At 42.1% G+C, this 27,900-nt stretch overlaps 1 protein-coding gene across 1 annotated transcript in view; it reads right to left on the bottom strand.

Moving 5' to 3' along the window:
• DAPK1 (death associated protein kinase 1) overlaps positions 1–25,672 on the bottom strand; it is a 93,719-nt gene extending 68,047 nt beyond the window's left edge. The window contains exons 1-2 of the mRNA XM_065745669.1: positions 25,552–25,672; positions 25,268–25,409 (exon numbers count right to left, since the gene is read on the bottom strand). Of these exons, the coding sequence (XP_065601741.1) occupies positions 25,268–25,329 (62 nt within the window). The 5' untranslated portion in view covers positions 25,330–25,409; positions 25,552–25,672. The remainder of the gene's footprint in view (positions 1–25,267; positions 25,410–25,551) is intronic.
• Between the last annotated feature and the right edge of the window lie 2,228 nt (positions 25,673–27,900).

Genomic DNA, 27,900 nt, shown 5'->3' with positions numbered 1-27,900 from the left:
GAGATTCAATAGCTGGAATAACAAGGGCAGGAGTACCATAATCTTTGTTTAAAAACATCAATAACAACAACAAAACAATAGCAACAAAACAAAACACCCATAATTCTTAACGTAACGCACCTCTCTAACCTTGTTCCTTCCAGCAAAAAACAGACTGCATCCTAACAACTCAGCCTATGCATTTTTACCTTCAAATGTACAATGCTGAAACATACTGAAAGAAAGACTACTGCTCCTTGAAAGTGGTTCTGTTTAGCACTCAAGATGATTTCAGAGTATTACAAAAGCAACAGTCATAGTGTACCAGCAGAAGTAATGGACTGAAAAATAAACACCTGTGCCAAAAACAGCCCTTTCATTTAAAAGTTTTCTTATCCTCTGATAGGACTTGAAAACGTTGTTACAAAGCACTAAAGAGACAGCAAATTTGGAGCACTACTGTTGGGAAATGGCTGCAGGAGCAAGGAGGTCATGGTGATATGTACGAGCATAGTTTGCATGGCAGCACAGACTATATACTCATGGAAAAGTATTAGATGTTGATAGGAGGTCACGATGTCCCTGGACCAAGTGACAACTCAAGGCGGACATGAACTGCTTCAGCTGAGCAACCCAAGCTGCCAAGACGTCTATGGGAAACTTCTGTGATGATGTTGTTCAGCCTGCCTTCAGTGAAGAGGGCCTCACAGGACTGCTGATAATTGTAACTATAGGTATTTTTTAGAGTAAGCTGTCCTTGATAGTCTATTCTGTTTAGCTAGCAGGTGTTCCCTTTGGGCTCTGTGTTATGCACTGGCCATGCTGATATGGTGCTCAAAGGAAACTACATTGTGTGAACCTCGAGCAAAGTAAAAGCAGGAGATGGACTGTGGCAACTGCTTTGAAGCAGGGGATGCCCTGCCAGCACTGCCTTTCACGTCTGCCGCCGACGCATTCCTGCCTGGTTTCTTAGGATTAGGATGGTATCAAAAGTCGCCTACTCCAGAATGTGTTTCTCACTGCTGTTAATCGTTGGGAGTTGTTTTAAAGTTGTTTTTCTCAAGGCTCTCTACATATGGTTGTGTGATATTTTCTATACACCTCTGTCTTAAACACTATAAGAATAAGGCTGTTCAGGTAATAAACTGAAGCCTGATCACTCATATATTGAGTCCTGTCATGCTTCCCCACCCGAGAATAATCAACTCGGACCCTGATATCCGCAGCACACGACTGCTGAATAATCAGATAGGCTCAGGTTAAGCACGCACTTTCCTTGTGTGAGTACTCCTTGCAGAACAAGAATGAGGCTTCCAGTAAGAATTCCAGCTGCAATTACAGAAAAGGAGAGAATACTATTTCTTCAGAGGCTGACTGGTAAGCTCTTCAGGAATCAAAGAAATGATAAATAACAGTAAATCACTGAAAATTGAAACAGCTTGTATCCAATTAAGTGCACTGTCATTTTATTCATCCACTGGCTCAATTTAATTGCCCGAATAAAAATAACAACCCTCCCACCATCCTTTGGGGCTGAATCCATTTGTGTCCAAAGGCTTTTAATGGTATCCACTAGCACTGCAAAACCATACTATTTTTCTTGAATGGTTTTTAACACGTGCTTTTTGCCAATAAGCACTTGCTTTGACCCATGATCAAAAAGAGCAATATCCATTTAGATGATAAAAGAATACTGAAAGCTTCAATTCTCAGCATCAGTGCTGCAACCCAGAAAATGGTATTTTTTCTATACTTGCAGGCACTCAAGTTGATAGTGCTTTGAGGTGCTACTTAATGCTCATAAGTAGAAAAATTACCATGCTTCAAGGAAGATAAGTAAAGACAGTAACCCACATTTGAGGTGATGTGAACAAAAAGGACCTCCAGAAACACAAGCACTCTAGAACACCCAGATCTCACCTGAATATCTGCAGTCTGAACCGGAACTCAGGCTTTTATACTTCCAATATTAACATAATGTACTTATGGTAGTAAACTGTTGCTTACTTTCCAGAAAACTAGCGTAAGCCGTATTGGGATGAAAGATGAATGTGCTACATAGCTCTTAATGAAAATTCAGCAAGCCAGAGACAGTCACTTGATTATACACAGCAGGACTGGGGCTATGCTGCAAGGCAACATGTGCATGGACAGCCGGCTGTCTGGAGCCACAGCTGTGTCACAGTATTTCCATTGGCAATGAATGCATCCTCTGAATCTCAGCTCCACTCCAGTTGCATTTCTGCAAGCACACACACTGCAGAGAAACTACCTTCCGGCAGCTTTGACCTAACAACTCTGATGGTCAGCATTATGAAGCAATCCAAAATCCACATGCATACTTCGATGACATTTTTGAACACCATGAAAACTATTTTGTTGATAACAGCAAAGGAATATGTAAATGTATACAAGAAAAATTGGGGACCAGTGCAAGCAACATATATATACTTTGATTAAGTCATGCACAATTTATGCTCAGTAAATAACAACAGTGAGAATAAATGAAAGTCGAAAGTGTGTCAAGTTCAAAATAGCCTTGCTAAAAAGAGTTGTTCCCTAAAATTCAGATTCTGTGCCAAAAAATAAAGTGCTTTTCTAAGTTGGGTTTTTAATAACAGGATGCCAGGAGATCTGTCATTCAAAACAGTTGCATATTTATAATCAGTAACACTGCGGAGCAGAAGTCTCACTTTCTACAGGTAATTCAGCCAGTCTATAAAACGCTCACACACATCAGCCCCAGCTTTCAGTGGTGCAGCTCCTTCTACTCAGAATAAGAGCTAGACCTTGGAACAAAAATGTAGTCATAGAAACGTCAGCATAACAACCACTCCAAGCTGCAGAATCTCTTCCTCCTCCCATGGACAAGGGATGAGCAAAGGAGAGTGTAAACTACAGAATTCATTCCAGAAACCTTGGTCTTCACCACAGAGCATTTTTGTTAATTTTTCCACTGTAGAACTGTTATTCATAACTTGGTCTTGTTTCACTCTATCTTCCCCATCCCCCCCAGCTTCCTAGAAGTAAGTTGCTCCAGATCTAACGTCTCCTAGTTATTTCCACGGAAACTATCAGATACAAAGAGCATGATGATGCTACTTGACAAGAGTACATTTTTAGCTACGAAGTACTACTTTTCAGTAGTCACCACCATTAGTTATGCATTTCCGCCAATGACGAACAAGAGCCTGCACATCGTGCTCACAAAAGCCTGCACCAGTAGAGGTGATGCACTGTTTCGCAGATGCAATACCATCATAGCTGCTAGGAAAATGTTGCCCACACAGTCCAGCTTTAATTGTGCTCATATCCACTGTTTGGTCACTATAAACAATCAGCAAGCATCAGCGAATGTCAGTGGGCACCACCTTTCCCCATGGAGGAAGTCAATTACACACCTTTGCTTTGTATACTCTTCCAAGTCAGATGCCATTCTGTGAGACTGCCCCTCTGCTGCCAACTGCCACATGGCAGGAACATGTAACGTAATACTGGTGGAAAGGTTCAGCCTCTACTGCCATGTCACCAATATCTGCTTCTGACACCATGGGCCAACAGAGTAACATAGGAGGCATATTTTCAGAGCAGTCCGTATATTGTAGATACACTATATTACAGCACACAGAGAACAAGTGGAAGACTTGGGCCACTTGGTTAAGAGAGAAAGCGTGTTTCATCACAGCTCCAAATTAAATCAATAGTTTTTGGATTCACAAGTGACTTTGTAATCCGAGTTTTAACAGTAACATTTTTTTCCTGCAAGTTGGCATTCTCTGGTTATACTTGGCAGAAGCAGCATCCCTACAGAAAGCATCCAAGACCACCTCTGCTGCAAACAGATGAGCACAGGCAAGCTGGGGATTCAGGCCTCTTCCCCACTGCCATCATCAGCTTCCCTCTACTTGGAATATATCAGATGAGAACCCAGACGAAAAATAGAACCAGCTCACCCAAGAGCCCTTCAGCATTTTCAGTAAACTTTTTCTGTTCACCACTTCCACTTTCGTAAGAGATTCTGCTATGCCTTCTTTGCTGTCATGACTTCCTCAAAACACTTTAAAAACTCACTAAATGCATTTACTCTTTCAGTCATTACTCTTAGAGATTAATTTTTCAGAGATTTTAGAAAGTTAGGGAGAACTCCTCTTGACAATTTGCAAGGGTACAAAGGGCACTCAATTAGTTTTAACTATGCATCAAAACACTCTTCTGAAGATTTGGTCAGATGTTTCTGTACATTATAATAATAATTTTAAAAAGTTGAATACAAATGACAGTCTGCTTTATCAAAAACATATCTGATTGAGATGCTACTTATTATGGCATGCAGAATTACAAACAACCCTGAAGTATTTAACTTCATAAACCATAGTTGGCATTAATCTTTTATTTTCTACATAAAGAATTCTCATGTAAATACCTGAAATATTAAACAGAACTAATTACTGAGCTCTTCTCCTATATATTACCTGCTTAAAAAATATAATATTCCTACATGGAATACAAATGGAACTAGACAGTAATGAATTAAGCTCTCATAACGCAAGCAAAGTTCCAACTAATTTTCCTTGCAGTTTTTTTACAAAAAAAAAATCCACCGAGACATTTCTTTTCAGCTTCAAGAATGCAAACTCTATGCATTTGCTTTCCTTTTTCTGACATAAAGAATCATTCCTGTATGAGCTATGTGAAATGCCACCTGAAGCAAGGCTCCCTTTAGGAAGGCCTACTAGAGTTTCTTACATAGAAGCTAGAGTTTCTTTCAAACAAAAACTGTTACATGAAATTACCACCCGCTCCTCAGCATGCACCTCTTGTATAAATGCAGTAGCAAGTACCCTGCCTTTTCTAGAAGCTGGCCAGCCCCATCTTTTCAATTCAAAACAAATTGTCTCAGGGAGACCAACACAATGGCCTCTCCCCTCAGCATCGTGCTTCTTTTTTTATTTTATTTTTTATTTTTTAATTTATCTGACACTTTAACATGAAAAAGAAAAAAAAATCACTGTGATTGGCGGGCAGCTTCTCCCTGCTCACTTTAAATGAAAGAGAAAACATCCAAGGGTAAATAGAAAAGAATAGAGATCAGTATGCTAGTGCATTTGCTACATTTCACCTTACAGAAGAGCTGGATAAAGAATAAATTGTAATTGCCCTTTTTCACTTTGAGAAACAGATCCTTTAAGGACTTAGGACTGCCTGAGAACACACCATGTCAGGGGCAGGGTCTGGACAGAAACAGTCCCTCGCTTTGCCTAGCACAAGGGTCCTGCATCACTTCAGACAAAGCAGCCAGTGCCATTCCTCGTGACATCAGCATTCAGACGTAGCTTTGTGGATAGTGATGCCAGTTCCACGCTGCCTTCAGAAGCCTAGGAGCAAGTGCATACTGCACAGCTAATGAAAAGCTCTAACCAACCCACATAACAAGCTGCCTGTGCCTATCTCACAGCAGACCTTGTGCCTGTGGCTGCCATGTGACACAATGATATTCAGCACAAGAGCAGAGAACAGCACACTGTGTATTCCACAAAATGGGGGGATGCTCTATTGGTATGTAGTACACGGCTGAAAAAAAAAAAAACACAACTCAATCTGCCCAAAAAGAAAGATCCCCTTTTCCTCCTCTCTGACATCTGAAGCCTCCACCATGGTCCACGCAACTACTGAGCGCCATTGAGATGGTGAAGGACGTGGGAGGAAACAGCCGAGGTCACTGGGTCTGTCCATCCCAGAGCAGGGCAGACTGAGGGGAGTCCTGATAGCGGCTGCAGCTCTCACAGGGAGCAGAGAGAGGGCAGCGCTGAGCTCTGCTCTGTGTGACAGCGACAGGGCCCGAGGGAACGGCATGGAGCTGTGTCAGGGGAGGGGTAGGTGGAGGTTAGGGACTGGGTCTGCTCCACAGGGCGAGTGGCATGGAACAGGGTCTCAGGCTGCCAGCATTCAAGAAGACTCTGGGCAATGCTTCCAGATACAGGGTTCGGATTTTTGGTGGTCTTGTGTTGGACTCCATGATACTCTTGAGATATTCTTGGGATATTCTATGGTTCTACAACTGGCTGCTTTCCTCTTCCACTCACAGAGCAGACAGCTCAGGTAACACAGGAAAGCAAATATCAGCACACAGCAGCTCACCAGAAGTAGTCGGCTCTATCTGCTGCCAAGCACACCAGCCTTTCCTTCTATACTGTCTGTGGACTTGACTAGATTTTTACTGACCTGGAGCATATGGGACTTGCAAAACTTTAGAAAGGCAAATATTTGCATGTGAACAACATTCTGAACGTACAGCTTCTCACTCCATAAAGACAGGTTTGTTATGAAAACCTGGAGGATGCATCCACTGTTATCCGCCAGGAGCCACCATATTTGTTACAGTCTTCAGTGGTGACTAAAAAAAAAAAATAACAGAAGCTGCTTGTGGTCTTGTCAGCCTGTCCAGAAAATGTGCTGGCATGCAAGTTTAAATCTGCAGAGTAGCAGGCATGTGTAAGAGTTCCCCTTTCCTCCCAAAACTGGGAGCTTCTCCTGTACTCACAAAAAGAACTGCTACAGCCTCACAGCTTCAGCAGGGCTGAAGGGTGGCTGCTTGCTGGTGTGAACAGCAGTTCTGTAACAACTTAAACAGAATTGCAAGAAGTGGAAAAATGTGAGTTCATCAAATGAAGACAACTTTCTCCATATTTCCCACAGTGACACCAGTAAAACTCCCCTCTCAATGAGTTTGCACAAGCGTTACTCCAGGCATAACCTTCAGACTGCCTAGCTGGCAGAAACATAGCTGAAGTGATAGCTTGTTGGTGATGACAGAGGAAAGAACACAGATCAGCTGCCATAATGCATAACAGCTTCTGCAGATTTGGCAGACAAAATGAGCTTGAATATTTGATGCAGACATCTGTGAACTAGAATACAGAATCCCCAAATACTTCCTAGTTTAAAATCATACAGTAACACCTTGAGACAGAAAAGCTTCGGAATTACTTCTCATTATACTGGCAACAATAATAACCAAAATATAGATATCAGAAGCCTGAGCTGTTTTGGAGCACCTGTCAGACTTGAACTCACTGTCACTCTCAGTACACTCACTACATACAGTTTAAGATATTTATTGCTTGTTTTTGAAAGCTTTCTCAAAAAACAGAAATGAAAAAACCTTTATCAATAAAGAAAGTCCATCTCAAGCTCTGTTGTAAAGAACATTTTGAGTAAACAAGTTGAAACCCTGGTAGATGCGTAGGTTCAGACTTCCAGAAGACAGTGAATTATTGCAGGCACTGCTTTAAGCAATCGGACATAATGGTATCAGGGACATAGAAATAAACTCCGCACTGTAAAAACTCCTTCCAACAAAGGTTTCTTAAAAACCATGGCCTAATGGCAACACTGACATAACGTGGCATGGGGCAGCAGAGAGAAGCAGGTAAAATACCATATGATTAAAAAAAAAAAGCTATTTCTAAACCTAGATCTAGGATACCATAGAACCAGGAACAGGAACTAATAATAATTTAATTGACAGTTTATATTCAAGTTTCAAGAAAAAGAAAGTTAGTTTGTAGCTGTAAACAAGCCTGCACAAAACCATTTCACAGAGATGGATAGAAGGTAGTTTTATTAGAGACAGGAAAATGACTGCAAGGCGAAACTAAATGACAGAATGGCTTGAAATGTCACCCACATGAAAAGTATCTACAGCCTGCTCAGCAGAGATGATGTTACTATGACTTGAGCATAAACATCACTTTTTTGTAACTGCAAGCAGAGGGGATATCAGAGTTAAAGTAAGCATACAGGACAACACCCACTTCCAAAGATATCACAGGAAAACCATTACCATGAAGAAATAACACTGACAGCTAGAAATAATTGCTCTTCTTCTAGCCTTACATCATTTTTCATGCTGAGATGCTGAAACTCTTCTCCTCATATGACAGACTACTAGTAAATGCAATGAAACGTGTTTGACTAAAATGAAAAATATCAGCACTGGAACTCAAAAAATTGAAGCAGGGAATCATAGAATCACCAAGGTTGGAGAAGACATACAAGATCCCCCAGTCCAACTGACCACCTATTACCAATCATTCTCACTAAACCATGTCCCTCAACACAACATCCAAACACTCCTTGAATACCTCCAGGGTCAGTGACTCCACCAGCTCCTTCCTGGGCAGCCCATTCCAGCACCTGACCACTCTTTTGGAGAAGCAATATTTCCTAACATCCAGCCTGAACCTCCCCTGGTGCAACCTGAAGCCATCCCCTCCCGTCCTATCACTAGTTACATGAGAGAAGAGGCTGACTCCCCGCTCACCACAACCACTTCAGGTATAGACAGCAATAAAGGTCTCCCCTCAGCCTCCTATTCTCCAGACTGAACAATCCCAGCTCCCTCGGTCGCTCCTCATAAGGCCTGTGCTCCAGACCCTTTACAGTTTTGTTGCCCTTCTCTGGACACACTCCAGGGTCTCAATGTCTTTCTTGCAGTGATGGATCCAAAACCAAATATCCAAGGTGTAGCCTCACCAGAGCTGAGTACAGGTGGACAATTATTTCCCTGCAGCTGCTGGCAACACCACTTCTGATACAAACCAGGATGCCATTGGCCTTCCTTGGCTATCTGGGTACACTCCTGGCTCATGTTCAGCCAAGCACTGACCAATACCCCCACACTCTTTTCTTCTACACAGTCTTCCAGCCACTCTGCCCCAAACCTGTAGCACTGCCTGGAGTTGTTGTGGCTAAAGTGCAAGACCCAGCACACGGTCTTGTTGAACCTCATCCCATTGTCTTCAGACCAGCCCTCCAGCCTGTACAGATCCCTCTGGAGGGCCTTGCTACCCCCAGGCAGACTAACACTTCCAGCCATCTTGGTGACATCTGCAAACTCACTGAGGATGCACTCAATGCCCTCATCCAGGTCACTGATAAAGATATTGAAGAGGACAGGTCCCAGCACTGACCCCCTGGGGAACACCACTTGTGACCCATCACTAGCTGGATGTTTGTGTAACAAAGGTGAGGTTACTAGTGATGCAACACAATATTACCAAGAAGCAACGTATTACCACTTTTGATCAGTCAAGAACCCTGGTATTTTTCCACAATGCACAGCTTCTCTCAAATACAGAAAGTCTACCATTGTCAAGTTAAGAAATCAAAGTGAATTAAATTCTAGATAGTTCGCTACATTTAGGATACTATTCTGGAAACATCAAATTTGATTTTGTATAGGACTATTACAGATGGATTACCCAACACTAAACATAAGTTCACTGTTTGAAATAACACAGACAAAACAAAAAGAAGACAGGTCAGAAAATTATATGATAGATTGATGATTTCCCTATAGATGATTTCCTCCCTGAATTAGGAAGCAGAGAGGACAGAATACAGAAAACTAACACTTCAACACTCTAATTTCACCAGCAGTAGCATCAGATCACTTATCCTGAAAAATGTAAAGGTAACACCAAACACAACTGCTGGTAAACAACATTCAAAATCCAGTATGAACAGAAGGGCTACACTGCAATGGTTGGAGAGGCCATTTCAAATCTTAAGCAGACAAAAAGCATAGCTGTCTTTGTAATGTGAAATTCAGTGCAAAAGAATAACATTTATTTCCCATATACTCCTCTACCACTTAGTCTTCCCATCCCAGAAAATAATTGATTGGCTCGGCCACTTAGGAATTTCAGCTAGGAATCCATATCGACAGTGAGGTTAGGGTGCACACAGTACTGACACTGGTGCCTCCCAATAAAAACAAACAAAAAAAGTGATCAACTGAGTTCACACTGTTCCAGAAATTTCCAATGAAAGCAGTCACGACTGCATAAATAACAAATAAAACTTCTGCTGATTCACAAAGTATCAAGGTGAGCTCGTTATCACAGAAGACAACTTTCTGACGTAGGTGTTACAGTCCAGATGTTGGATAAAGGCTAAGAGGGCATCACTTAGAGGAAAATTGATTATTTTAGAGTAAGACTTAACACATTTTCACCCTTTCTTAACCATGAACATTCTGAACAATTTCAACTGCTGTCCAGATATTCAGGTACTAAGACCAGGTTGGTGCATTCTGACATGCTTAAGTCAAAGAAAAAAATCCAGCAGGAATCAGGAAGCAAGTGCTCAGTTGAGGCGAAACAACAGGTAAAGTGCAAAGGACAAAAAGCAAATGTGAACAAAGATAAACACCCAAGACAACCCACAACACAGTGAGCGTTGTTTCTGTTGGGATATAGAAGCAACTGAACCTTGACACAATGACAAAGAAAGAGGCAGGAGAATACAGAGTCGATAAGCAATCTGAACAAAGCTACACACAAACGAAGTGAATATATTTCCAATACAAACTGCAAACTGGTCCAATTTTTATGTGGATTAGTGCATTAGTGCACCCTGGGCAGCATGGAAGCTGCTTAAGAGGATGAGGTAAGCAGCAGCAACCCCTCTTCACTGGAGCTGCAATAGTACCCCACTTCACAACCACAGGGTTCCAAAGGCCAGGCTAGGCAGAGCCCACCTACCCTTATCCCAGTACAAGACTGCCTTGGACGAATAAATGCCCTCTACCTGCTGCCTCAAGGCACCACCTGCCCAGCCACTTGCATATGCACTCTGCAAACACTGATACAGATTAACTGACTACACCCACAAGGCTCATCCCTTTCCTGAAATGATGGATTCAATTTTTACTTCAAAAAGTATCCTGTTACAAAGTTGGCTTTTTCCATTGCGTATGTCAATGAAGACTGTAAGCAAGAAACAGTATCAAAAAGATGCCTCTTTTTCTCTAAAGTACAGGTTGTCATCCTTACTAAAAGCTACTATCACATAAATACTGTTAAAATATAACATTATTCATCAGGATTAAGAAAGGTGTATTTAAATGAGGCAGCTCAAAATGCTTTTGAACTTCTTAGCCCCAAAAAATTGAACCAAACTGGCTGCAGGAAAAGAACTGTTAGTATTAGACCATTCTATACAGCTGTTTAAACACAAGACCTCTCAAAACACACCAGTGACAATATAGTTTATGTGTGAAGTAAAAATAAAAAACATGCAAAGAAAACCAAACACTGTACATCCTGTACATCCACACAGACACAGACACGGTCTCTTTCCTCTCCTCCTCCACCCTTGTTTTTAAGATAAAACTCACAAAGCTCTCTTACTTCACCTGGCACTACTGGTTGGCTAAACTTGGTTAGACACCACAGAAGAAAAGATAGCAGCAAAATATTAAGAGGCTTAAATGTATTTAGGCATATTTTGGTTTAATGTAGCAAATTGAGGGTGCAGATGCAGGTTTCAGAAACATTTTTTAGATTCTGCTAGGTGAGCTCCCGGGCTAAAAAATGAACAAATGAACAGTTACTTCTGCAGAAAAGTTAAGTAACACTTTCAGGCACACTTCAGGTACTTGCTTCACACTCTCACACTCTCACCAGCATTTTGGCAAAAAATTCCCCCCAAAAACACTATCTCATCTGAGTCACTGTCTCATCACTCAAGTACTAACAGAGCTCTGTTTCACAGAGGAACACCAAACCTGATGTGTTGCTTATCACAACAAGAATGGGCTGCATCTCTTCTCACAAATCCTACTCTACCATATGGAGCCTTTGTTTTTCCCATGTTTCTCAGGGAGAGCGAGCCCCAACAGCTTCTGTTATAACTACCAGCAAGATAATACAGCAAAAACGTCTATGGGTGTATGGTGGATAATACTGGACCTTAAGAGCATGCCACATAAACTAAAGATGAACAGAAACACACAGAAGGAATAATATTAATTTGCAAAGTCACCCTTTTACAACACAGGGTATGCAATACACATGACAGAAAAAAAAAAAGAGGTCACACTTTTCTAAACTTGCTCTTTGATGTTATAAAATAAAGAAGAATAAATATTTAAGTGGGACGACTAATACTGTAACTAACACAAGAAATACCATTCATAGAAAATCAGTTTGCATCCCTATTTTTGGCCAAAAGGGAGAGCTCCAAGTGCCCTCCAACATCAGCTTTCTTTCTCCCCTAAAAAGAGTGTGGTGATGGCACCAAGGCCTACCCAGCACTTCAGCAGGGGAGTAAGGGCCAGCAGGCTCCATGCTAGAATACAAGAATCACAATCAGCTCTCAGAAACAGCTTAAAACTGATAGCATGCCATCAGTTTATCTAAGGAATTCAAACATAGCTAGGAAACACATGCTTTTATTTGCGCCATACTTTTCAGACCACTAGGTTCAACATCAACCAGTTTTCTGTCACTAAGTTATTCTATGAACCAGAAAAAACCCTGCATCCTCAGTTAATCTGACTTGATTTATCACAAACAGAAGTATAACTTCCAGCCTGTGTGTGCACAGCTATCTGCCCAGTTCTCCACTTGTCACTCAGGGTGGGGCAAGGGCTGTGACAGGCCTGGCAGCCAGCACCCACAGACCAAGAGGGAGGCAAGGCCCCCTGGGCTGCATACACTCTCACTCGAAGGGTTTGGGAATGAGGGGGCTGACAGCAATTATCTTTAATTGTATGTGTTCAAATTCACACTGCACTCACACCTAAGTTGTCATAAGTTTTCAAGGGAAGATCACACAAGAACTTACACCCACGTGTTTTTCATTTGGGTAGAAAAGCAAAGCAGAGATTCGTGATTCAGCCGGACACCAATTTTCTCAAAAAAAAAGTGCCTTGAAAAATGAAGGATAAACGGTTTTCAAGCAGAAAAGGTGGCACTGTCAATGGTGCTTCAAACAATGAAGAAAAGGAAAAATCGTGCAGCTGCTAAATCCTCCACAGACAGCGCCAGCACACAGCCCTCCCACCAGCATGTTCTTTCAAAAGAGCACATGATTTTAAAGAAATTATGACCGCAGGGTTAGCAGACAATATATAGGATTTCTCCACAATCATACTCTGTTAAGCAATTAGGTCAAGCTGTGCCCTTTAAAATTAGTTTAACACAGCTGAAGGTCAAGGAAAGAAAGCATATGAGGAAAGAGAGGAGGTTAAAAAAGGAGCAGAAAGATTTATTTTATCTCTCAAACACCAATAAAGCCCTTGCCAGAAAGAGGAGTTGCACTGTTGGTAGAACTTTCTAGTGTATAAAAGGAACATTCTTGGCACAGGCAAACTGGCATCTGTGTACAAATAGAGAAAGTGTTTTCCAAGGCCTAAGCTTCACAAAAAAAAAAAAAAAAAAAAAGAGAGAGAAACTCCTTTACATCAATCTGTTCACTAGTACTGCATGGATAAATACAAATTAGACTTTTGTCAATGGATCAATGTGGCAGGTAAATAAGCCAATTTGTGTTGTTGTTGATAATCAGAACAAAGAGATACTGCATGCTGATACGGAGTTAGCTGATGTTTCTTAAACAGGTTCCCTTGCTTGAGCAGGAATTCTGATGTCAGACTTTTTTTTTCCCTATTCACATTCGGGTTTTGGAATGCAAATGGAACTGAATAAAAGTACTCAGGATCTGTGCTGGCAGCAGTTTGGAAAAGAAAGTGCACTGAAAAAATCAAGAAGCATTACTGAAGGTCTGATGGTTCTGTCCTGCTGGAAACCCATAAATTAACGCAGATACAAAACAAAGACGAGCAAAGAAAACTTTCCTGATTGCTATAAGGTTTTCACTGAATTATTTAAATACTAAAGTAGCCAATTAAGGATTAAATTCTTTTCTGTTTTTTAGCGTTTTCAAATTGTTAGAACTGTTAGCATAGGTGGGTGTGAGGCACACACCAAACAGGCACAGACAAAACCTTCCTCATTTCCTGTATACACACACAAACAATTCGGCTCTGTCTTCAGTTCCGTATTATCTATGTAGCATTCACTTATGCAGCCTGTATAATGCTAGACAAGCATGCTTGTCACTGTGCCAGTAGACAAGAAATGCAAGTTATCAACATCAATGAAACTTCATGCAAGAGGCTGAGCAATGCCAAGACATTTCTTTTTCCTGATCAAATTATTGCCTAGATGTGAATAACAACTGCAATGTTTTTGGAGGGGGGGGGTGCAGGGAACATCATATCAACAGTTATTCCTTTGTAAGCATAAGTACATATATCATGCTTCACATGTTTATCACTCTTGTAAAGCTTGAAGATGTTAAAAATAACACTCAAAGAAAAGGGCTTGTATGATAAGTCCCTTAATATTAGCACTTAGCAATTTTCAAATCCTGCAACAGGAAGAAGCAAGTATTATTTCATCTGCCCAAATAAGGGCTCAAGAAAATGCTCCGAGACAGAAGTCTACTCATATATACAGTGGTTTAAAATACCAATGTGAATCCATGCCTAGATGTAGCAGTAGCTACCGTATAAGCTAGGGGAATACGTATGGCTGTAAAACTTCCAAGCCAGCTGGATACCAGCCATTTTGTAATAATGATGCCTGTGCTGGAGCTTGCTGGAATTCATTTGGTCTGAATATATGTACATCTGTTACAGCCTTTTCAGAAATGATCTTATCATATGAAAAACAGGGTATTCACACTTGCAAATAGTTCAAATAATAGCTACGTCTCTGATGGAAATGAAGAAGCCAGAAATAAGGCGAGAAGATGAAGTGCAGCAATTTTTTATTTTTTTTAATCACTACAGTAACCATCACTTACAATAATAAAAAAGAGCTTACAAGTACTTACAGGATCAATGCCTAAGTAAATAACCATATAAATAAAGAACATAATTTACTGTGCCAGTTCTTAATGCCAGAATTTGAGTCTTAATGCTTCTATTGTTCCTTAGGACTTTATTTTTCCTTTCAGACTTTTCATGAAATTTGTAAACCAGCTCAGAAATTAACATTACTTTGTAAGTTAGCCTGCCTACATGTTATAAGGATTTATGAGGTACACCTAACTCAGAATTAAAGACAACAGATCAGTCCTATGCTTTTCAAAAATTCTTAAACTAGGAACCTGTGGTGTCAAAGTACATTATCAGAAGAAACATCTGATTTTGGTGATACTAAGCACAAATAATATTGTTGCAATTTCACGAACAGAAAAGGCTAAGCTTCCTGCTTTGCTTCTCTTCTATAGCAAAGGATTCTGAAGCTTGTCTGATAAACGTGCTTGTCTGGCAGCTTGGGAAGGAAGAGTCTAATGATAATGCTTATTGTATCTCAGTTATGCCATCCACTCCTTCATTATAATGCATAACTTCCCTCTATTTCACCTTTAAGAGCCTCCCTGTTTTAGGACATTCAACCTATGATCTTAACGAACAATAGTAATCAGCATCCAGAAAAATTTCCATGCTCCAGCTCCAGAGGCTGTCTACACAGCAGTCACAAACCCAAAAATCCAAATGCATGGCACTCACAGCAGAGAAGCAGTTATTAGATATATAAAATAGGGCTAATTTAAGAAAGTGTTTTTCCATTGTCTTTGAAAAAGTAATTCAATACTAAGACAGGGCATTGACTATTCAGTAAATGCTTGTTAGAAAAACAGTAAGCAGAAATGAAGACAGACTGCAAAGCCCCCCAACTGGTTATGCTTTTCTAAGAAAGGATACAGTTAAAGGTACAGTACAGATTTTATCACATTTACTTCCCATTGGGAATGAATAATCACTGTAAAATCCATAGACTTTACTAACATTCCAGTACCAGAGCACAAATAAAAGCATAAAATCACAAGTTTATACTTGGCTTGGAAAGATTTTTAGTTTTCTCATTTCAGTTATTAATTTGGTGTTAGCTAGATACACACGAAACTCAACAAGAAATATAATCCATAAGTGCATCATCTGTTGATGTTTTTCCAGAAAATCAGCACTAGTGAACATATTGCCTCTTCCTGACTACAGTAAGCTTTTTAGGAAGACATCAAGACCTGTTATTACAAGAACTGCAAACAAAGCACAGTTTCTGTCATATATTCAAACCTCATACCAAAAGTCTTAATAACTGTCTGTATACATTACGGTTTTATGAGCTGCTATTTACAGCCAAGTAATTGTCTGCTTCCCCTGCTCTTTAGTCTTCATTTACATCTGTTCACACTCACAGATGAGCCGGAGCACTTAGGAATTCAGAACATTTAAAAAAATATATTGCAAATTGCCCCCTCTGACCTCCATGCAAACGAAGGCCTGTCTGCACTACAGCTTCTGTGATGGGAAAGCATCCAGACCACACAGTCACAGCCTGCTCAGCCACAGTCCTTGTTACCTAGATTAATCAGCAGACAAGCTTCCCTCTCTGCTCAGAGCAGTATTTCCATGAAATGCCATGGAGGTCCACAAACTCCCCTGACACTCATCATGCCACTGTAAGGTTCTGGTGCTTGCAGGGACAGGATGGCAGGTGAGGACAAAGAGCATCGCCTTTGGTGGTCTCTCCTTGGACGGTTTTGGCCAAGATATAAGGGCACCTGGGCAGACTAAGAGGGAGACACTGCAGCACCCACCAGGAGCTACCTGACAGCAGCATACTCATTCATACAGGAAACCATGATGTAAAGCCTTTCTGAAGGAAAGAAAGGAACCAGAAACAGATCAGCTTTATAAGATGTGATCTGGAACTATCTTTTCCTCAATTAATGTAGCTAGTGACAAAAGCAGAAAAAGCAATGCTTCTTTTAGGCTGGAATGTGAAGTAAGTAGTATAAGATGGCCTTTAAATAAAAAACAACAAGAATAACAAAAACACCATGGAATAAGCTGTTCCCTGGCATGCTTTCCTTTCCCATGGAACAGACAGCAGATCTATGCAAATAGCTCAGCTCCTGCAGCACACGTTGCTCCAAAAGTAATGCTTCCTATTTCCATGGAGGCTACAACAGTTACAAAGAGCATGACGACATATTTGATAGAACAAGTTCTCAGCTAAAAAACACTATTTTTCAACAGTTAGCACCATTAGCATTTTAACCAGCTATAAACAAGAGCCTGCATGCAACGCTTGTAAAAATCTGCACCAATGGAAGTAACCCATTGTTTCACAGATGCTGTGACCAAGACTGCCATGTACGTAGTTTTCCTAGGAAGCAATAAGCCAACAGTTTATTTGATGGAGCTACTGGAAGTGATGGGATCTTGGCCAAGAACTTGTTAGACACAAGTAAAATATCCAGCAATATTACTTCCCTGTCTGGACAAGGATAAACAAATTCCACGCCACTAAATCTCCATTAAACTCAGCAAAATAATTTAGCTGCATGAAGTGCCAGAAGAGAATACAATACAGTCAAGGCACACTAACTCTTACATTACTAGTGATACCTACATATCTAAGCACGGTAAAAGCTAAACAACAACGTGCACTCAAGAGAACATAGGATCTCAGTATTTTAACACTGTTTTTCTTCTTCTCATTTAGAAAAGCAAAACTACAAGGCACCATTTCAGAAACAAAATACAGTCCTCTTAAACTGCAGACAACTTGAAATACAAATCGAGACTAAAAATTTCAGCTGAGACTGAAGTGATAAAAGGCACTCTGTAATCATGTCTCGAAGGTCACCATAGAGTCCAGAAAATGAACCCCTTTCCTCTTTTCTTTTGTAAGGGCAGTAACTTCAAAACACTGTAGCTCCAGATCACGGCCTTCCTGATCCCCAGCCCCACAGGCATGCTCACAAGCAATGCACTCTGTGAACACTTTCAGAGGCACGCACTGACCACCCTGTACCTCAAGCCTTACAGTGGGCCTCTGAGAGATGGTCTCTAAGATAAAGTTGAGCCCAGAAGCCAACTGACATACCAGACCAAAAGCAGGGCCTCCTCAGGTAACTGGCAAAAACTTATGAACAGCATGGATTGCTCCCTAACAAAGAGACATAAAGATACAGCAGAAAGCAAATATTTATAGTACACTGCCTCAGTTAAAACACAATCCTACCATTCAGCTAAAGCAAGAAACGCACAAACAGCAGGGCACTGCACAAAGCAATGTGTTGTTTTTTTTCCTTCCCAATAGCTCACTCCCCTGCACAGCTCAGCAATGAATTCAATAAAACTATGCCTGTCAATCAGACTGTAAGCACAGTTATAATTCACACTGACTGCAAACTCTCCAAAGGTGTGGATATACCCTCCTACGCTTGCCATCACCTGTTAAGTGCTAGTTTTCTTTCAGAGAAGTACAGACAACATGCTCTAAACACCTGCAGCATCTTTAATCTGCAGGGAAGCTATTCAGGGAGCGACTTGCTCCTTTAAGAAGAGGCATACTACTGCCAAGCAGGTTTCATACTGGAGGTGGAAAATGTATTCTCATGGTCTGGGCAACCACATAGCGATGCTTCCTCCTCAGCACTACTGCACCTTCAAGAAGAGGTAGTCATTTGTCACATCTGGTTATATAATCGACAGAGGACAAGGGGAAGGGGATAAAATATCAAAACCATGAGCATAAGACTGCAAACCACCAAATGGATTACTCAGTGTGGTGTTTCACAGCAATGCTAAACTATGTGAACTGTTCTGGATTTAGGTGAAAAGCACCGTCCAGAAGACATTCTCCATGACATCAATGTGTGTAACAACCAAAAAAACCAAATAAGACTTCCAAGATGCTCAAAATTTAATACCTTCAGTAAAGAAAGAAACATCCTCGAGTATTATAACATGCCTGGATAGAAGGGAGATTTAAAGCTGACCTAAGTTATCTACAAAGAATAAATTCTTATCAGTCTCCTTTTTACCCACAATAGCGTCAACCTAAACTCTCCATTAATTCAACAAGCTCAGCCTTTAAACAATTAAGGTCCCCTGTTCAAACTGGGTTTGTCTCAAAGAGAAATCCTGAAGTTAATTCTCCTGGAGGCCAGCAGCATTTCATTTTCCAGCCTATTCACTTACTTGTGAATGTTAAAGTGTAAATCTAATTTTGATCTTTTAAGTTCAACCTTTCTCCATTTCCGCAAACATTTTCTTTCTTTCAGCATACTCAGAAGAACCTCACCCTCCTGCATTGTGACAGGAATGTTACCCAACAGCTGACCAAGACAGGCAGGCACCACTCTTGTTATATCAGCCCAAGTTATGAGATCTGAGTACAGTAAAATTACATACATTAGGCTCCCTGGCAGAGGCTCTTGCAGACTGCTCCACTAACTTTCACACCATTTACATTACTCTTTATGTACTGCATTATTAAGATACACAAGGAAGTACTTTCAGCTCCTGGATCTTGAAGGGCAAACTTTTCATTGTCCATCTCAGTTCCTGCTGTAAGCTACTGCTGTCTAAGTAAGATCTAGTGTTCTGGTGATTAATGCTTTTCAGGTCTGCTAGGTAGTACTCCTTTGGGTAACCCATCTTCCTGCAATGGGGTCAAAACACAGTTTGACAGAAGTCTTACTTGAAACAAGACTACTATGCCAGACACTATCGTTCAGGAAATAGAAACTACTAAACCACTGCTTTAACAGACATTGCTCCCTCCCTAACATATATCTATACCAACAAGTTGTGTGTCTGCTGTAAGGCTAACAAAATCAGGCAAAAACAGGAACTTGGTCATTAAGACCAGCTGCGGCTCTCACAGGAAATACGCAATTTCCTCCAAAAACTGACATGCCTTTTAATGCATTACCAACTCTTAACAACTATCTGGCAAGGTTACCTTGCAACCTCAGTACCCTGCACCGTTCTCATTATTTTCAGCTTTAATTCCTCGTTGACAGCTTATGCTCTTCTGCCTTCGTACCATGGTTCTTTACCTCTGTTCCTCCCAGGTGTTTAACTTGACACAGATTTGTAGAGGCCTCCTCACAGGTTGAGATTTCAAAGGGCTTTCAGCTGATCTGAGCATGAACTGTGGCCATAAATTAGATATAAGGTGTTTCTTCTCTTTGACAGCATCTTTGCATCGAAGAAAAGGGTAGAAACATTCAGCAGGGGAAAGTGATACTACTCCTGTCAGCTACAATCAGCCTGGACTGGGCCTGGCATACACCTTTCAGGGAAATGCAGCCTCAGCCTCCTCCTAAGCCAAACATGCCAAATTCTGTTCAGTACACACAGTTCTGACAGAGGAAGAGATATACCTGAACATCTGTAAAGCCAGATAACAGAGATGAGAAAAGAAGTCCACAAAAAAAAAAAAAAAAAACCTCCACACTCACAGAAAAACAAAAAAACAAAGCCAGAGTGAACAAATTAAAGTTTAAGCACACCCTCAGCACATCATTTCAGGAGCTGTCTGTACTTCACTGAGCCTAACTAGAAAAGCCAAAGACAAACATATTTATCTACTTCCTGATAAATTCAGATTTACAAAAATTTCTGCATTTAGATGAATGAATAATAATCACCAAACTGTAGATTTGATTACACTTAGTTTCAGAAGTCCTCTAAAACAGACACTTCTCTGTTCAGAGAACTGCACTAAGAATGAAGCTCTTACACCAAAAAACAGCTGCACTTCCTATGGTTTTCCTGCAGCAACGCTTCTCAACACATTTTAAAAGACAACAGTTGTCACTGGCTGTGCTGTGTGCAGTCTGCACGATCAGCAGCTCACAGTTCATTATGTATTTCCAAATAGAGGCATTTTCAGGAATGACTTTGAGGTAAAGTGAGATGAGATCCAAAAGAGTAACTCTTACCACCATACTTCACAGCTAGAAAATTACTTTTTCAGTCCCCATGCAACTAACAGGGCTAGGACTTGCTCCACTTCATGTTATCAAGGTAAGCATTAACTATTCAGCTTCTCAAAGCTTACAATGCTGATACAACATATACACAGCTCACAGACAGCACGAAATAGCTCTTTGCTGCAACCTGGGTTTCATCAGCCACTCAGGTGTCCTACACAAGTAGCAGCTCTGGGGCCAGTATTTTCAGCCCATTCAATTTAATGCAATTCACTTACACATATTACTGGAATTTGCATAGACGTAATTACAAAAGCTCTGAATTCCACACTTGCAAATCCTACATGAGTAACTTGGGAAACACTGCTCCAGAGGTTTGCTTGTTACCTATCATCAATATTCAGCACTTTTGTCTCCACACAAAAATGAAGGTTAGCGTGTCCTTCAAGGGAGCAAACTGAGCTGCAGTTTTGGTAGGATTATGCAGTGAAGCAGAAATTGGAAATTTCCACAGGCACAGTTAAAAAATTTAGACTTATGTAGTACTTCTAGCTTTACCAGACCATCCTTCAAACTGCTCCTTCCCTGACCTCCCCCCCCCTTACCATGACTTTCTAATCTGATAAGGGAAAAAAAAGTCACACTACAACAGTATTAAAAAGATAATTAGCATGGTTCTCAGCTTGGCCATTCTGGGATGAAGCATCACTTTGAAGGAATTTCACATGCTGTACATCTCATAACGGAACTTGACAATACGTGAACAATTTCTTCACATCAGCTTATGAGTTGTTTAAGTTGTCAAGTCTGAAAAGCACCATGAAGGTTACGCTGCAGTTGTCATCCAAGCATTTTTTTGTCCAATATTTTCTCTTTCCTCTCAACATCAGAGTGCAATGTAGTTACGATCAGTGTGGGACAGCCTCTGTAGTCCTAAAAATAAGCATTTCTGAAAACAGAAGTGTGAATAACCAAAACATATATATATTTCCTGCCTACGTACTCACTGCTTACTACTGAAATCAGATCCCACATGGCCTAAAAAATGATTTCTAACTGAATGCTCAAAAGGAAAAGAACATTTTTCAAATCATAAATATATGCTTCCACAACTGCCTATCCTCTATTATCAGCACCTTCATCACATTACCTTATGCATTTTCCTCTCTGAACTGATAAAGTGATTAGATACCTTAGCTAACAGCAGAAAGCAGTAAGCTAACCCTGCTAGCTCCTCAGTTCAGTGAGCTACCAAGGAGAAGCATACAGACTTCTGGAGCTGTTGAGATCCATCATGGGTTTTGTACAACAACTGTTGAAAGTGTTTCTCTCATGAATTCAACAGATCCAAACAAGTGAAGTTTAAACTTGTTTGATAGTTCTTCCTACTTTTTGAAATAACAGGGGTCTCCTATTAAGAAGTGGCAAACCACAGTGCAATGCAAATACCATTATTCAATTCCAAAATATTATTTCATCAATCTGCATGTCATTTAGGAAAAACTCAGAAGTTTAATGATTAAAAAAAAAAAGGGAGGAAAAGCAGAGTCAGAAGGAGATTAGTATTTAAGACTAAGAACTAAGTAACTTCAATCCATATAAACAAACGCAATGTATATAGTGAGCTTCACTTGGATATCACTCACAGTAATTTCCTGAGCAATGCATCATTTCTCACAGTAACAACTTCCAGGCAAAGTCAATCATAGAAGAGAGAAAAAAAAAAAAAAAGAAAGAAAGAAAAAAAACATTTTTATTTGTCTGATCTGGTTTCAAGGTCTTTCCTTGTGTCCTCCCCATGGTAAGGCTTCTAATACTGATGGACTTTAATTCCCATCTTTTGGGCGAACTGAAGCAGAGGCACTGCAGCAGGGTATTTAAAATGCACAGTCAGACAACTTGCAACTGCAGACAGAATTAAAATGAATAAACCAGCTTCAGTAAATTTGTTGCTGTTTGATGATAATCTCTAACCCAGCAGGATCAGAATCTCCAACACTCTTTGAAATGTCACGGTTACATGATTACGTAACATATCTGTAAGTAACATGCACCTAACAATACACTGATACATACCTGTAAAAATCTGTAAGATGCAAAAAAGTGTGCATAAAACAACATGTACAATGACCAAGAACACAGTCTCCACATATGAGGTTCTGTCTTGAAGACAGCATTTGATCAGCAAGTCTCAGGTCACTCACTTCAAAAGCTTAACATGACAAAAGAAGTATATCCACTTCAACAGTTATAATATTATCTGCTCAATTCATGTACAGGCAAGATGAAAAAAATAAAGAATGATCCCACCAGTATTCACTTTTCTAAACTCCTTTACTCTTATTTTCTACAGTGGTAAATAAAAGCAAACCAAAAAATGGAGTAAAACTCATAACACTTTGGCAAAAGAAGGACTGTTTATTGCTTTTAAAATCACACCGAGAAATAACATAAAACTGAGAAGTGCATTATTTTTCAGGCAAGGCACACCACTACCTCTTCTCCTTGTTTCAGCCATCTGCAGGTTTTGTGTAAGCAGTATTTAAACCTCCTTCACTAGCTTTGATCAGAAATTTCATTTACACAATCCACACATTTTCTTCAAGAGAGTTTTGCTAGAACTGCAAAGGTACTTTTTATTCTAGTTACTGCCAGAAGTGTTGTAAGGCAATAAAGATAGCAAAATATTTCACAAGGAAAAATAGTGAAAACAGATTAAAATGTCAGAGTATTTGCATCTTCACAAAGCTTTCTCAAAACTCCGGTGGTCCCAGAAGCTTCAGGATCCATACATGCAAATATTCTGTAGTGAAAAAGACAGCAACAACAAAACAACACAAGACTGATCTGTTTGCCTACTCACTTGTTTGTTTTGCTGCTGCTAAGTGGAAGCAAATGAATTCATCCCTAGTAAGGGAAAAATAGGCTGATTTAGCAAAAAAAGAACCTTTAATCAGTGCTTAGGTCATTACTCAGGTTCTCATACAAATACAAAAAAAAATTCAAGTCAATGGTGTTTTTAATAGTTATTTGATTCTTCAGTTGTAAGCCTCACACAGGGCTGACATTTCCAAGTACAATTACATGCAAACAAAGGTGATGAGGCTAAGGAGGAAAGAAGGAAGGGAAAGAAACAGCATTTATAAGAGTATTTCAAGCAACCCTAGAAGATTAAGTTCAAAAGCAATTTAAAAGCATCACTAAACTAAACAGCTCAGCTCTGCTGAGATTTCTTCACCCCTACTACTGACAGCAGTTAGTGGTGGTGGAATGATGCGCATTTCTCAAAGTGAGACTGAAGTAAACTCTTCAGGCTTTTTTATTTTTAAAGCAAAATCTACAAACTTGGGTATATTTATCATCAATCTGCATTTTCTCACAACAGTTGCTAAAAATAAGTGAGGTTCTTTGTTAACATTGATTATTTTTTTTAAGGAAAAAAGACTGGAGTCCAACTAATTATTTTAAACTCTTATATGTTATAGGTTTAAACTGCACACCAAGGTTATAAACCACTAAAATGAAGAAAAGCAAACTGCCTCAAGTACTGTAACACCCTGTCCCTAACTGATCACATTAATATAACAACTTCTGGTTTTTAATGAATTTGATTACGTTATACTCAGACAATTTTAAAAGCTCCACTTGCTTTTTGTTTTATTTTTTTTTAATACTGTGTATCATCATTCAGTATTTGCACTTGTCCATGCTTTAAAAATGAAATCCTCCATCTTCAGGGCTACATTCTGGAGCTAACACAAGACTTCTCAAGCATGCTTGTGTGGGAAAATACCCAATTTTTAAACACTGTCTATGCAAGTGTCCTTATGAAACCTTTTCTGTATGTGAGCATCATTACAGAACTGGCTCTTCCTTCACAAATAGGTGTTGGGGAAAGGGCTGCATAGACACCTTCCCTCTAAAACAAATACATGACTGGTTACATAAACCTTAGCATTTCCTAAACTAGCAAGCTGGAACTGTTTTTTTTTTTTTTTTCCTGAATTTAAAGAAAACATAATAAGATAATTTCTGACTCTGCTTATTTTCTTCTAAGATAAATTATGTACCAATGTCTGTGAGCACAAGCACGGTGTCAGTTTTAGAATTCAGTTTTCAGTCTGTGGACTGCTATAACACTTCACACACTCTTCCCTAAATTTTTTTTTAAAAACCACACACCTGAACCACACACCTGAAATCTATGGTTCAGCGTGACCACACGCTGCTCTACCACGACAGCCAACAAATCAGTACAAGGCTGACCAACAGCCTGTCACCTGAGACGTAGGAAAAGGTTCTATACGCGCCTGCACAACGAGCACGTTTCTGTTGCTTTAAACGTCTCTAACAACGCACTGCTCCCTTCTATAAGCAGTCCCACAGCTCAGAGCCCCGCTACACCGCGCAGCCTGGCCGATACTGCCAGACCGTCGCCTCCGGGGGCATCAGGACATCCCCTGCCCTCGGCACTGCCCTGTGGTAATCAGACACCGTCCGAGCTTTGCAATCACTGACATCACCGCCGGCCACAGATTCAGCCCCGTGCTATCCCGACATGCCGCAGCCCTCTCCTACGGAGCGGGGAGGACGACAACGATCCCCGGCACCGCTCCTTCCCTTCCCTTCGCCGCCGCACCGCGCCAGAGCGGCACAATGAAAACTTCTGTCCCCGCCGCCCCGCACCCACCTGCCGAGGTCCTCGCCGGTCTCGTAGTGCTCGTCCAGGTTCTCCTGCCGAAACACCATCATGGTAGCGTCTCGCCGCTGACCACCGCCTTCAGCCCCGACTCGGCGCCCTCATCACCGCCACGCTGGGGCCGCCCCACGCCCTGCGGAGGAGCGCGGAGGTGAACGCCCGCCCTCAGCAGCGCCGCCGCCTCCCGAGACCCCCGCCCCTTCCCCAGGGCGCCGCCCGCCCGCCGCATTCCACCGTGGTTCCGCTACCCATAGGGGTACCCAGCCTCCCCGCACCTGAGCCCGGCGAGCCGAAGCGGGAACGGGTCCCCCTGCCCGCTGCCGCGCTGGGACGCGGCCGCTCTGTCAGAGTTCGCTCGCTCGCTCTGCCCGCTCGTCCGCGGTCGCTGCCGGCCGGCTCAGGCACCGCGCAAGGCCGCCTCCGCTCTGCCAATGGGAAGGCGCCGCCGCCCCGCCCCCGGCCCCGCCGAGGAGAGCGGGCGGCGGCCGAGGCGCTGCCCGGCCGCAGCGGATGGCGGTGGCGCCGCCCTGGGTCGGCGGCGGGCAGGCGCGGCCGCCATTGTGTGCGTGTGTGTGGGGGATGGAGGCCGCGGCCCTTCGGTTCCCCGCTACCCCGGGAAGGGGGAACTCTCCCCGGGCCGAGCGCGTGGCCGTTCTCCGGAGGGCTGTTCCCGGCGTGGGGCGGCGTGTCGCTGGCCCACGTGAAACCCGCCGCGTTGTTACTGCCGTGCTGCGTGCTTTCTGTCCGTTGGCCTTTCCTTGGATTGTTGTGCTCTGTGGCTGTGTGGTATCGGCCTGTTCTGGAGCACGTGGCCCAGTGTTGGGGTGGAAGTCAGCCGCGTGTATTAACTTCTAGCTGCTCTGTTCCCTTCATCCGCGCAATAGAGCCCCGAGGGATTGTGTGACGTCGGGTCACCGAGTAGCTTTCAGCACCCGTCTGAGCTCTGTGATTCTCAGAAAGAGGATTGCTCATCAGAGGTGAAGAGTTCAGCACAGCCATGCGGTGTCACGCTCGCTCCATTTAGCACTTGAGAGAGCCTAGCCTCCTCTAAGCTCAGCACCAGGCGTGCAAAGCCCTGAAATCTCCTGAGGGAGTCATGATGTGGCCTCGGATGCGTGTCAGAATTTTCTATGGCCCCAACGATGTCCTCCATGAAATGGAGGCATAGGCAGAGGGGCTGTAAGGTGCAGTTTCATCGTGCTGCCTCCAAGGAGCGCACAGCAGGCATTACACCGGCGGTGTGGGAGCTGTCAGAGCAGCACTGCCCTCCACTGCTGTTAGACAAGAGCGAGGAGAGCAGACCTGCGCGCAGCCCGTCTGTGCGTTTGTCTCTAATGGGTTTTCAAGTCATGACTCACACATTTGAGGTGGTTGCAGTACTTGTACAGCTCAAGCATTTTGGCAAGCATTGGGTAAAAGTTCAGAAAAGTTCCTTTTGGCTTTAGAAGTTTCTTTGATGGGTGCAAAAAGGAATTGCTGCAGTCAGCCAAATCTTTACATTTTTCCCCTTTCCTCTTGTTTTTGTGATGGCCCTGAGCTCACACAGGAATAGCACCTGTTGTCACACATGTATTTTGTGCTACCAGCACCACTCATGTATGCAGCTCAGGTGTTCCTTGTGACCCAGCCCTGCATTGAGTGAAGCAATTGGAATCTCAGTGTTGGTCCAGATGAGCACACTCTGGAGTCAATGCGCTGTTTCTGAGATAATCAACTAGACGCATAGCATCAACAGAAAAAATGCATTGCTCACAGTGTTTGTCTCATTTATTTAATATTTAATAGCTGTATAGAGGGCTAGGCCTGGGTTTTGTTCACACTCAGGCTCTTCAGTTGCAGAAGCAGCTGTGTCTGAATGCTGCTTCAGCATTAGCGCACCATCTGTGGTCTGCATGGTGCATGTGGCCCAGGTGGCAAGGCTGTGACAAGGGCACATGTGGGCGCAGCGGAGACTTTTGACACTCAAAGCACCATCTCTGCATCTTTAGGGAGATATTCAACAGGTGAGGTTGTGGAGTCTCCTTCTCTGGAGAATATGTCTCCTTGAGCTGAGACCACAAGGTCTCAACTCAAGACCTATCTGGACACCTACTGGTGAAACCTGATGTTTGGCAGGGGGATTGGACTTGGTGATCTCGGAAAGTCCCTTCAAACCCCTACAGTTCTGTGATTCTGTGAACTGCAGTCTATCTAGGCTTTAGCAAAGCCTTTGACACTGTCTCCTACAGTACCCTTCTGGAGAAGCTGGTAGCTTGAAGGATTGCTGGGTAAAGAACTGGCTGGAGTGTCAGGCCCAGAGAGGAGTGGTGAATGGATGTTACATGCATCTGTAGCTGCTCATGAGTGGTTTTCCCCAGGGGTCGATACTGGGGCCTGTCCTGTTCAATATCTTTATTGATGACCTGGAGAGATTAAGTGCACCCTCAGCAGGTTTGCAAATGACACCAAGCTGGGAATTAGTGTCAGTCTGCCAGGGGGTAGGAAGGGCCTTCAGAGTGATCTGGACAGGGTGGATAGCTGGGCTGAGTCCAACAGGATGAAGTTCAACAAGGCCAAGTGCTGGGCTTTACGCTTTGGTCACAACAGCCATGTGCAGCACTACAGGCTGAAAGGCTGTGTAAAGG

Source organism: Cyrtonyx montezumae, unplaced genomic scaffold (assembly GCF_038088225.1).
Source record: "Cyrtonyx montezumae isolate F1298 unplaced genomic scaffold, pur_monq_1.0 scaffold_36, whole genome shotgun sequence".
NCBI lineage: Eukaryota > Metazoa > Chordata > Aves > Galliformes > Odontophoridae > Cyrtonyx > Cyrtonyx montezumae.
The sequence above is the reverse complement of the archived record's forward strand: the minus strand, read 5'-3'. Positions and strand labels throughout refer to the sequence as shown.